The sequence below is a fragment of the Drosophila rhopaloa genome, unplaced genomic scaffold (genome assembly GCF_018152115.1).
Source record: "Drosophila rhopaloa isolate 14029-0021.01 unplaced genomic scaffold, ASM1815211v1 contig_3, whole genome shotgun sequence".
Taxonomy (NCBI): Eukaryota; Metazoa; Arthropoda; class Insecta; order Diptera; family Drosophilidae; genus Drosophila; species Drosophila rhopaloa.
Window position 1 is genome coordinate 18,444,657 of NW_025335123.1, and position 12,648 is coordinate 18,457,304.

General features: G+C 41.1%; 3 protein-coding genes across 3 annotated transcripts; all 3 read right to left on the bottom strand.

Moving 5' to 3' along the window:
• Nucleotides 1–3,019: 3,019 nt before the first annotated feature.
• On the bottom strand, nt 3,020–4,271 carry LOC108039274 (basic salivary proline-rich protein 2). The gene has a single exon (XM_017116204.1). It carries the CDS (start codon nt 4,251–4,253, stop codon nt 3,120–3,122), a length of 1,134 nt encoding a protein of 377 aa, XP_016971693.1. The 5' UTR covers nt 4,254–4,271; the 3' UTR covers nt 3,020–3,119.
• Nucleotides 4,272–6,085: 1,814 nt separating this feature from the next.
• On the bottom strand, nt 6,086–7,096 carry LOC108039275 (cuticle protein 16.5). The gene is made up of 2 exons (XM_017116205.2): nt 7,035–7,096; nt 6,086–6,892 (listed from the first exon to the last, which is right to left on the bottom strand). Exons 1-2 carry the CDS (start codon nt 7,035–7,037, stop codon nt 6,242–6,244), a joined length of 654 nt encoding a protein of 217 aa, XP_016971694.2. The 5' UTR covers nt 7,038–7,096; the 3' UTR covers nt 6,086–6,241.
• Nucleotides 7,097–9,756: 2,660 nt separating this feature from the next.
• Nucleotides 9,757–11,565, bottom strand: LOC108039267 (spidroin-2). Its single transcript, XM_017116195.2, has 2 exons — nt 11,551–11,565; nt 9,757–11,455 (listed from the first exon to the last, which is right to left on the bottom strand). Exons 1-2 carry the CDS (start codon nt 11,551–11,553, stop codon nt 9,800–9,802), a joined length of 1,659 nt encoding a protein of 552 aa, XP_016971684.2. The 5' UTR covers nt 11,554–11,565; the 3' UTR covers nt 9,757–9,799.
• Between the last annotated feature and the right edge of the window lie 1,083 nt (nt 11,566–12,648).

Here is a 12,648-nt window from a genome sequence, read left to right on the forward strand (position 1 = left end):
CCTTGGCCACTTAAACTTAAAGAGTCGAGTGCATTGACTTTTGCTTCCAATGGGTGATATAAGATGCATTATTATTTTGTAAGATTTATGCATTTTAGTGAATAGGTTGATTGATGTAGTTACATATTTAGAATCTTAACTTGTTATTTATAAATCAATTTGTTCAGAATTTAATGGTAATAATACTTGGTGTCTTACACATGCAATAGTGGAATTTAAATTTAAATAAATAGTTTTTGTTTGTTCCGGCTTCATCAACGACTTAAATAATGTGTTAGTGTACTAAGACTTTAAGGACATAGAATACTTTTAGTAAAATAAGAAAAGTAGTATATTTTTATGGTTTTTGGATTATATATATGCACTAGAATAAATTAAGTTATCAGTAGATTCAGCATAGTGAACATTAAATTAAAAAATGTAATTTATTGGTTGGGTTTGCTAAACCTTGCTTGAGACTTTCGTCCATTGTCTTTGCCAGTCAGCTCCAAAAATTTATGACAAGATGTAAATCGGTTATGGGCCTACCAGGCCGATTTCCCAACTTGTGAGATCTCACTCGGTGGCAGACATGTGTCCAACCTTCGGACGTTTTCAATGGGCCATAAGTTATCGGTAATCAGGGGCCACTATCTCAATATGGTTATATCTTTTGTATATGCATTTCGTAGGCGTGTGGCGGAGATTATGATAAGCGTGTTATGGGCTTAAAAGCGAGGCGTTCGAGATAATACAAAAAGTATACAAATAATAAGGCCAGATAATGCGGATCTTCGGAGGCCACATCTGGCGCCCCCAAAAAAATAAAGCCCAGAAAAGTAGTGACAAATTGAAAACAAGGTTTAGCAGGTTCACAAAAGAAAATGTCAAGTTGAGGGCCTTTGACAACCGCGGGCACAGTGTGGCTTAATTATGACTAATTGCTGTGCGAACAGCCTCTACATCCGAAACTATGGCTCACGCGCGTCCGCGATGAATATTCAAAATTGCAACAAACTGGTGAATCGAATTGGATATGCCAACAGGGGGAGCAGAAAGCCCAGCTCGATTTGCATAAAACCAGGTGAATGGCAACAGGTTAAAGCTGCAAAATGCTCCATGGAATATGAGATCAGAGATCTAGCAGAAAGTAAATAATCTCCTTGAAACGCTTTACTAATCTATACTGAAAGCTATTGATAACCGTTTTTAAAATCCGATTTCTTGCTTTCCATTTTATTCAGGCATATTCTTTATCTTCCAAAAAAAGTTATTCCAACATCAGCTAAGTAAGTCCACTCTCTATAAATTTATTTGCATATAACGATAAATAAGTAAGAATTATTAGTGCTTATACAGAATATTTGTACTTCCTATTAAAAAAGTTATTTGTAGAAAAAGTTCTTGCAATATCAGTTGTTTTAAGCCCATCTTTATAAATTTATTTATATAAAAAAGAAATAATTTTAAAAGAGCTTAATATTTAATTGTTCAGATATTAGTATAAAAATCTTTTAGCTTGACATTTTTACTAGATATTGTAATTTTGAATGAAACATTGTTTTTAAGTCTATAAAAAAAATTACAACCACAGTTTCTGATTTAATTTCAACGTTTGTTACCTAAAATTAATATTATAGACTTGTTTGGTATATAAAATTAATAACAGAAGGTCGAAAAAGAGTGGGCTATCCTCTGGCGAACTAATCCGCCATCTGATGTAAGATGAACCGTGTCATAAAAGCTGAGTGAAGATCTCCCACCTTCGTAGTGAACAAAAGACCCAAAGTAATTTTCTTCTTTTTGCAGACTCTTCAAAAGCCATAAAAAGTCGGCATAAAAGTATTTAAATGTGTTTACTGAATCCCAAACAACAACATAACCAAAAGCGAGGTATAAATAATTCAGTGGAGACATAAAAAAAGATGAATAGAAATCAATTCGGGCTAGCTGAAGTCTATAGTTTTTTGTTTGATATCATTTTGAATGTCTTTTGAAATGAATGCCCAAACATGGGAGTTGAATAGATCTGGAATTAATCGATGGAAAAATTCCCCTATTAATGCCCATTCCCATGTTGTGCCTGAAAAAGAAATCCATTATCATAAATGTTCTTTAAGGGAAACTCTTTGACGTCAGAAACTAGTTTGGCCCAAAGAAAAAAACGTAAAGCTAAAAATAACCTAGACGATTCTTCGAATTTGGCAGACATAATAGATGTAATTAATTTAAGCCTATTATGTTTGCCCTTTAGGAGATCAAATTTGTTCTCTACTTTTTTCTTCCCTATTCTTTGACGTCAACTTGTAATTAAGGGAAAACTGGTTTCTTTAGTTATCATTAAACATTTTTTTTTTGCTGAAAACCAGGTGATTAATGGATTTTGAAATTGTAATGCTTAAGTTAATAAATAGATTTCGTATGATACAGTAACTGATTTTGGACTTCTTTGATTGAACTTATAATAATTATATACTATACATTAAAATTAAATGAAATTATTGTGTCAATATGTAAAGAACGCAGATTTGTATTACAATAACGTTCATAATTTATATTAAAATCGAAATAGTATTGATATGCATACATATAAAACAGAAAGATTAGGATCGCCAAATAAATCCTATGATCAAATTCTTTGTCAAAGAATACATTTAGTTTTTGTGGTCAGAAGTCACTTAATTCTTCCACATAAAATGTTGAGAGTTCAATAAACTTTTAGGGATGCAGCCTATAGATCGTAAATATTGTGTGCAAATTAACCCCAGGATTATGATTTTAATCCACAACCAACTCATCATGTTTTTTTCAGACTTTTATCGCCATGTCTTGACTTTTGCAGACATCATAATTTATGAATCAGATGTTTAGCCGCCTGGTGTATGCATAAAACATATATAAATGTGTATTTGTGTATCAATCACGGCGATAGATTGTCTCGTTTATGGTTATCAGTCAGTTCGGCGATTTGATTCGATTAGCATAAAGACAAACGCTTTGTCTGTCCATTGGATTATGGCCACAAAACAAATGGATAAATAAAAACACAGACGGAAAAATACGAAACAAAAAAATGGTTGATAATTTATAATGAACTTGTTGATGCACTAGTCCCAAATTGGGTCTATAAAACCCTCGGATCACTTGGTCCGCTGGTAGATATATCCGCCATTTGTGGCGTAGACCGTATCCGCCGTGCTCTTGGGGTCATCGGCCAATGGAGGTGGGACCACTGCCTCGCTTTTCTGCTCCTTTTCCGGCTCATCGGAGTAACCAGGCGGTGCTGGTCCTCCGAATCCGGGTCCGAATTGCTGGTATGGATTCTGCCCGGGCACTGGTCCACCGAATCCCGTGGGCACATTGAATCCCGCGGGGTTGGGTCCCTGGAAGGGGCCTTGTGGATTGGTCAGTGGAAGACCCTGGTTGGTCAGGAATTCTGGGAAGGGTCCTCCTGGAGGTGGGAAGCCATTTCCGGGAACTCCTTGGGGTGGAAACCCGTTTCCGGGACCTCCTTGTGGTGGGAATCCTGCTCCTTGTGGTGGAAATCCGGCTCCCTGTGGGAAACCAGCTCCTTGAGGTGGAAATCCTGTTCCCTGTGGTGGAAAACCTGTTCCCTGTGGGAAACCAGCTCCCTGTGGTGAAAAGCCTGGTCCCTGTGGTGGGAAACCGGCTCCCTGTGGTGGGAATCCTGCTCCCTGTGGGAAGCCAGCTCCCTGTGGTGAAAAACCTGCTCCCTGTGGTGGGAAACCAGCTCCCTGTTGTGGGAACCCGGCTCCCTGTGGTGGAAATCCAGCTCCCTGTGGTGCAAATCCAGCTCCCTGTGGGAAACCCCCTCCCTGCGGACCAAAAGGACCTCCACCCTGAGGCAGCTGGAAAGCCGCATTCGGAGCTCCGCCCGTGAAGGGTCCTCCACCTCCATTGGGATATGCCGAGGGCACCGGACCGATGCCTGGACCCACTCCCTGCTCGCCAGGACCTCCGTTGAAGCCGAAGAAGGGCGGGTAGATGGGCAGGGGGAAGTTCGGGGGCTGGACAGGCGGTGGTGGAACGTTGCCGCCCGTGGGAATGGCATAGCCCGGCGGCAGGGGCAATCCGTTGGAGGGATAGAACCCGGACGGGTCCTTCTGCACCTCCTTCGCATCATCGGACTGCGTGGACCGGGTGGCTGCATCCTGATCCGCACTGGGCGGAATGTAGTCCTTGGCCAGGTGCCTCACATCCCCGCTAATTAGGGGCAGGAGCAGGACCAGCACGGCCCATGGCTGCTGCATCATCTCGTTGTCCGGCTTTATCTCTGGGAGCTTCCACGACGACGGAAACTATGTGGCCACGGGCCTCGGAGTTGGCACTTATAAGACAGCATATTACATAAATCGCGCCCGGCTCATTTCACTTTCCCATTCGCCGAACGGAAATTGCCTTGCATCATCACAAAGGTTCCATAAATAGTCGCGAATAGTCGGCTGGTCGAAGGTGCGAGGGGAAGTGCGAAAACTGAACTATAAAAATTAATTTGTCGGCCGGATTTTACATAAATAAACTAACGCCGAAATCGAATGCCAAATTTAGCATATGCCAAAGAAAAGAGACGATGAGAAATGGCTCTAAGAAAGAAAAGAGGAAACAATAAAAGATAATAACATTTGCAACAATTTTGAAGCAAAAGCAGTGTTGATAAAGCCGGAAAAAAGCATAAAAAAATATCAATTCACTTTGCTTGCTCAGAACCAAAGGCTTTTATTAAAGTCTTAAGAAGCAAGTATAAAAAAAGAATGCAAAGTTTTTCTTAAAAATAGATGTATATATCCCAGTGTTGACAAATTTATTTTGGAACTAGTGTTGACAAGTTCATTATGTAGCAAAAGCTTTAACAAGGGACTATTAAATTATAAGCTCGAGCCCACCAGCAAGTTTTTTTGAAACCCTTAAAATTAGCAGAAAAGCTTAAAAGAAAAGTTAGTCACAGCTTCCAAGTTTAATCAAAGCTCGAAGCTGTTTATAAAAAGCTCAATGGATTAATCAAAGCTTTATGTTAAATGTTTTTGCTCAATAATAGTGTTGTTAATGGATGTCTACAACCTGAATTCGCTGAATTAAAACATTATGAATAAGCTGAATGCAAGACTGAAAATTATGGAAAATTAAGAACACTCATAAATTTATAGTTTGGACATCGATGCGGCTCAACATTTTATGTTCTTGTTTACTATCGATGGGCTTAAAAGGCCTAAGATCATGGCTATTTTAAGAAGTGATTTTAAAATTCTGAACTGATGTCACTTTAGTTCAATCATAATATATATGCACATCTATCAAAAATATATTCAAGCTTAAATCCAAAAATTTGCATTTATCTAAGAGTTTCCTTTTATTATTTTCGGGTTTTAGGACAAAGGTTTTGTAAATGTCAAATAACCAGTTACCTATTTGAATTATTCAAACCACTTACTTTTGACGTCCGATTACTAAACCATTAACATTAATTAATTTGCATTTTCTTTGTTTTCTTAAGTCTTAGGATTCGTCTATAATGTTTTGGGATGGGTAATAGAAAGCATGTCTAGTTTCAGGTTTTGTAATTAGAGTGTTGGTATTTCTTAACTATATTAATCAATTTAATTATAGAGTAAAATCTTGTTTTACCAGCTTTTTTTTTGTTAGTTGTGAACATTTTTTAATTTATACATACTTGTTAAATTCTAAGTTTATAGAAGTATTTTGTGGACTTAGCTTGCATAACTCCTGAGATCCAGGTTTTCAAGCATATAAACAAATGATCTACAGATCTAAAATATATAAACCGTATTTTCCTGTTTTCTTTAGTATAATTTTGCACAAACAAAATATTTTTTTAAAGCAATTCGATTTTTTGTAATAGTCTAACTAACTACTTCTATATTTGTTGTTTATCATATTCTTCTTGAACTTATTATCAGGATTTCATTCATTTAAGAAGTTTTTATTTAAAATCCATCATAAAACATAAAATATTTCAGTATTGTTTTATAACAAAATGTTGTTTATAAAAAACAACTGCGTTTCTTAAGTTATAGCTTCCTGTTAGAACGACCCCCATTGTTCCCAAAACCCAATTAAAATACATATATTTGTTCGGATTATTGGACTTTTTACTTTTGCTTGTTAACAAAGTTTACAATACAGGTAAAAACAAAAAAAAAGGTAAGATGGTGAATTGGGGCAGAGTATGTATGTATGTACACTGTTTCGGATTCAGTTGCAGGCCTCTGGAGCCGCTTACTCCTTACTTCCTGTAGACATAGCCGCCGTTGGAGGCGTACTGGGTGCCCACATCCACGGAGGGAGCGGAGTAGCTCACCGAGGGGGCGGAGTAGCTGCTGATGGCAGGGGCGGAGTACGACTGCTGGACGGCAGGGGCGGAGTAGCTCACCGAGGGGGCGGAGTACGTCTGCTGGACAGCGGGGGCGGAGTAGCTCACCGAGGGGGCAGCATAGCTGACCGAGGGAGCGGCGTAGGACTGCTGGACGGCAGGAGCGGAGTAGCTGACGGCAGGAGCGGAGTACGACTGCTGGACAGCAGGAGCGGAGTAGCTGACCGAGGGAGCAGAGTAGCTCACGGAAGGAGCGGAGTAGCTCACCGAGGGAGCAGAGTAGGTCCTCTGCACAGCCGGGGCGGAGTAGCTCACCGAGGGAGCGGAGTAGGTCCTCTGGACGGCAGGAGCGGAGTAGGACTGCACGGGTGGCAGGTACTCGTTGCTGGGCGCCACATAGCTCTGCTGGACGGCAGGGGCGGAGTAGGTCTGCTGGACGGCAGGGGCCGAGTAGCTCACCGAGGGGGCGGCGTACGAGTTCTGGATGGGGGGCAGGTACTCGTTGCTCAGGTGGCTCACATCGGCGGCCACGCAGGCGAACAGGGCGAACACAATGAGGAATTTCTGCAAGTAGGATAACAAAACACTTCACATTATAGCACATTTACAGAATCACACAACAACAAAAAAAAAAATAGTAAAAAAATGTATATATTTTTTTCTCTCTCTGTAAATAGGTGGGTACAGCTGGTAATCCTTTACTGACCATTTTGAGTTGGTGGTCTGTGGGTTTTGAAGCGACTGTGCTGGATGAGCTAGAGGCTGCGACTGATGCCGGTCCCTAGAGCGGGCTTTCAATTTATAGCGGCCGGCCGGTCCGAAGAAAAGCCCCGGTTCGAGGCGGAGCGGGCTCAACTGCAGCGGCGGCAGCCGTCGGAGAAGAAGAAGAAGAAGGGCGAGCGGTAAGAGCGGTAAGAGCGGCCAACGGACCAACAAGAAGCGGCGGCAGAAGTCGCCACCATAAATTCAACGCAAAGAGCAAGAGGTGCTTGAAGTTCAGAGCCAATTTCACAGCTGGATTTTTCCAAAACTAATTGTCAAAAACAATTAAATGACAATAACTCGCTGGCAATGCAATGAAGAGTACCATAAAGACTTGTTAATACCCAACTAAAAATATACAAAGAGGCTTAGCTTTTAATGGTTAGTGTCTATAAACCCCAATATATCAATCATTCATTTTCCAATTCATTCCTATTGCAGCTTTACATTGCAGATTTCCGATTCTTTTTTATGTTTTTTATTTTGATTATGATTGTATATTATTGTTTTGAAACATAACCCAATTATGGATTTTCTTCTTACTAGTTAAATATTGTAATTAATAAGATTTCTAAAGCAGTGCTTTTTGTAAATTCATAAACTTTTTCAGAAAAAGCTAATGCTCTTAAGTAGAGGTATTTAGTAGCTGATATTATTATAAAATAAATTATTTAACTGCTCTTTTGATATTAACACAGCACGTAGATATAAAACAATTATTCACAGCTTTAAAACTGCATGTGGCAAAAGTGCTACTTAAAATCAAAAAAATAACAAGATGTTTGCTCATTTTGGAGTTTGCACATAATAATTAATTAATAGCCCTTACATCCACATCGTGCCATTGCATTTAGCAATAAATTCGCTAAAATGGCAACACTAAACAGGGAGGGGGTTTAAAATATAAAGCAAAACTGCCAAACGGAAAATCACATAAAAATTAAATTTAACATAAAACGAACGAAATCGCACATGCAAACGGGTTTGGTTTGGTTTGGCTCATTTACAATATTTTATTTTTTCCATCGACGCAACGGGTTTCGGTGGCTGAACTACTTTGGGACACCTTTCGTGGGGTCTTCAATCAAGCTTATTAGTGGGGGAGAGGGATAGAGGGGGTGCCCTGGGGGAGGGAGCCCATAAAAACTGAAGACTAGCCCGCCATTAGAGCCAAATGGGGCTCCACTAATTAACATTCAATTTAACACATTAAACGCCACGCAAGCTTTTCTCGTTTTAGCCACTTTTCGGTGGTTAACCGCAGAAATGGGCCGGCCCAGAAGGAGATCCATTTCCAGATCTGGCCTCGTCCGAGACACTCGGCTAGATGGATGGCCCCCAGAATGTCGTGTTCGGCAACGGGGCAACAGATCCACAGATCCACACTCGCACTTTCTAAAAAGCCATAAACACAGGCCCATCAGAGGAGCCGGCAGAAGACGGCCTTGAGAACAGCCGCCGCAGAGTTACGAGTTCCCGAGCTGGCTTTACATAATAAGTAACAACTTTTACTCGCATCCACATCTTGCGGCTGACGTTGCCCGTGAACTTGAAATGCAGCGAACAGTAAGGCTGTCCTGCACTGGCAAAAATCATAAACAGCAGAACAACTAATTTATTTTAATATAGACTAATAACACAGACGTACGAACAAACGATTGAAAAAATGAAATGCTATTCACAGCTAAAAATTTAAAAGAAATGATGACAAATTTAAAATTTAAAATAGAAAGTCATCATTTTTTGCTAAAAAATATCCGTTTTTTTACGATAGCAATGCTAATAATTGTCCGATAATGGAATGCCATACCTTGTTGAACTCCTAGAAAATTTCCAATCAAGTTGCATTCACAGCTTTTTTTGTAAAATTTTTGAGAAAAATGATGATGAAAAATGTGAAAGGTGAAAAATTTGAATATGGATCAGTTTTCGCTTAAAAATATCAGTATTTTTACGATAGCAATGCTAATAATTGTCCGATTATGAAATGCCATACCTTGTTGAACTCGTGGTAAAATTTCCAATCGAGTGGCATTCACAACTTTTTTTGTAAAATTTTTGAGAAAAATGATGATGAAAACCCTTTGAAAAATGTGAAATGTGAAAAGTTGGAATATGGATCATTTTTCACTTAAAAATATCAGTATTTGTACGATAGCAATGCTAATAATTGTCCAATTATGGAATGCCATACCTTGTTAAACTCGTAGCAAAATTTCCAATCGAGTGGCGTTCACAACTTTTTTTGTAAAATTTTTGAGAAAAATGATGATAAAAACCCTGTGAAAAATATCAGAACTTTAAAGATAACAATGCGAATAACTATCCAATAATGGAATGCCATACCTTGTTGAACTCGTAATCAAACTTTCAATTAATCTGCATTCACAGCTTTTTTTGAAAAATTTTCAAAAAAAATGGAAATGCCGATTTAAATCTCAGTATAGAGGTAAAGTAAGTTGGAAAAGGAATTGGGGAAACTTAAATTTAGCATCCGTATTCGGAGAACTATAATTGGGCAACAGTGAACGGGAAATGCTGATCTCAAAACCGGTATTTTAAAACAGTTATAAGAAGAAAAACATTTAATCGATGTTGTTTCTGACACTTTACATTGTTCAGTCACAGAAAATAAGAAATACAAATGTGTTTCACGTTAAAAAAAATGTATTTAATTATAATAGACTCTGGGGCTCTTAATGCATTAGCTTAGTAAACATAGCCGCCGTTGGAGGCGTACTGGGTCTCCTGTCCACTCGTCGAGTAGCTGGCCTCCAGGTGACCTGGGGCGATGGTGTCGCCGCCGATGGCCTCGGGCACATGGGTCTCCACATTGAACTCCTCGATGCCATTCGAAGCGGGCTCCTCGTACTGATGGGCAGATGAGACGACTGGGGCCTGTCCCTGGACGTAGGACGGGATCAGCTGGGCGGACTGGTAGCTACTGGCACCCGATCCGGGGAGGACGGCCTTGGCCTGGCTCTGGACGTAGCTGCTCTGGACCACGGCGGACTGATCTCCACCAGAAACAACAGCAGTAGCAGCGGGCTGATAGGAACTGGAATCTCCGCCAGGCACTACAGTCTGCTGTTGCTGAATGTACCTGTAGTGGGCCTCACGATCGGCCTGCGGAATAAACTTCTCGGGCGTGTAGGTATCAGCACCAATAGCAGCAGGAACTGGAGCATAAGTATCAGCTCCAATAGCCGCCGGCACGGAAGCTTTAAGGTGTGTGGAAGTGTATTCAGCAGGTTGGTAGGAGCTGGAATCGCCACCAGGAACAACCTCTGCAGCCTTGAGATGGACAGGAGTGTACTCAGCGGGTTGATAGGAACTAGCATCACTACCAGGAGCAATCTCAACGCTCTTCAAGTGCTCTGGAGTGTATTCAGCGGGTTGGTAGGAGCTAGAATCGCCACCAGGAACAATCTCAGCTGATTTCAAGTGCTCAGGAGTGTATTCAGCGGGTTGGTAGGAGCTCGAATCGCCACCAGGAACCACTTCAGCTGCAACAGCTCCATAAGAGGCCTGCTTGAGATGGGTGGGAGTGTATTCAGCAGGTTGGTAGGAGCTCGAATCGGCACCAGGAACAACTTCAGCTGCCTTCAAGTGTTCGGGAGTGTATTCAGTGGGTTGGTAAGAGCTAGAATCGCCACCAGGAACAATCTCAGCGGATTTTAAGTGCTCAGGAGTGTATTCAGCGGGTTGGTAGGAGCTCGAATCGCCACCAGGCACCACTTCAGCTGCAACAGCTCCATAGGAGGCCTGCTTGAGATGGGCGGGAGTGTATTCAGCAGGTTGGTAGGAGCTCGAATCGGCACCAGGAACAACTTCAGCTGCCTTCAAGTGTTCGGGAGTGTATTCAGCAGGTTGGTAAGAGCTAGAATCGCCACCAGGAACAATCTCAGCGGATTTTAAGTGCTCAGGAGTGTATTCAGCGGGTTGGTAGGAGCTAGAATCGCCACCAGGAACCACTTCAGCTGCAACAGCTCCATAGGAGGCCTGCTTGAGATGGGCGGGAGTGTATTCAGCGGGTTGGTAGGAGCTGGAATCACCGCCTGGAACAACCTGTGCGGTTTTTAAGTGCTCGGGAGTGTATTCAGCGGGTTGGTAAGAACTCGAATCGCTTCCAGGAATGACTTCTGCTCCAACAGCTCCATAAGAGGCCTGCTTGAGATGGGCGGGAGTGTATTCAGCGGGTTGATAGGAGCTGGAATCACCGCCTGGCACCACTACCGAAGAAGAGGATGATGATGAGGAAGTGGCGGAGAATCCGTAGCCTCCTTCGGCGGACAGGCCCAACTTCAGGTGACTGACATCGGCGGCGACCAGGCCCACAAAGGCCAATGCGATGACGTGGAACTTCTGGAAACGGCGATAAGAAAGTAAATAGGGATGAGAGGGCGGGTGGGGTGGCGGCTGAATTGTCCGCGGTGGTTCCCCCTAGAACCGAAACTCACCATGTTTTGGCTGAATCTGTTGATCTGAAGGAGGCGTTTCAGGTTTTTATACCCACAAAAGATTATGGGCCTATGCTAATTGGAGTTTTGTTTTGATATCCGCTTGATTTGGTTCCTACAAAATTTCTGTCAACCCATCTGCCTGTATTTTCCTATTTCTTTTTTGGGTTGCGAATTTGCATAGGCAACATAACAAAAGCGGCGATCTAATCAACATGATTAGAACCTCTCCGGGTCCGACCGCCTCGACCTTTACGTCAATTAAACTGTCGTCTGGCTAATACACAGAGAGAATAGTATTATACGACTCCTCATAAATTCTCATATTCATATGAAGCTTTATAAGTTTTTATCATGTGAAATTGAATAAGTTGTTAATAAAAGCGGTCATATTTTCTTTCATCCGATGTTTAAAAAAGCTATAAAAACATGTTTAAAATTGAAATTATAATAGCACTTAAGTAACCAATTTTTTTTTTGCCGTGTTCGACTCTATCCTTCCGATGGTTCGCTAAGTGGAGTTACTGATTAGCGCCTGGCAAGTTCAGTCGGGTGTTGGGTGTCATAATCGGCTTGGTTCGGCAACCAGTTCCTCGTCTTTGGCCAAGAGTCTTAGATCTGCCAATGAGTCTGCTAATTGGGCTGGGGGAATCAATCGATGGATGCTTAAACTCGCATTATTGCTGCTGATTAGGCGACGTTCGATCAGAATATCTCTTTTGGTTTTTATGACCCACGAACGGACTCGTTGCATACCCCGCAAAAAAAAAATAATAAAGCCAAAAAGGCTTCAGTTAATTTCATTTTAAGTGATTCAGTTTGCCAACTAAAAAATATCCAGTTTCGAATTAGTTTCCCCAATTTTGGCAACCATGCTGAATGAATTATGAAAACAACCTTTATATAAAGTTTCAGCTTACACTTTATGGATGAATTTATACGCTCGGCTGATTTTATGGTTATCGTTTGGTGAAATTAGCTTAACTTAATAAATTTACTGATTTTCATAATGAACGTTGAAGGGAAACACGTTGCAATCAAAACCATCAAAAGTGGAGTAAGATTTTGATTTTGTATTAAGCAAATGAAATGGGTATT

Excerpts from the sequence above, each read along its gene's own strand:
- LOC108039274 (XM_017116204.1), bottom strand. The coding sequence starts at position 4,253 with ATGATGCAGCAGCCATGGGCCGTGCTGGTCCTGCTCCTGCCCCTAATT.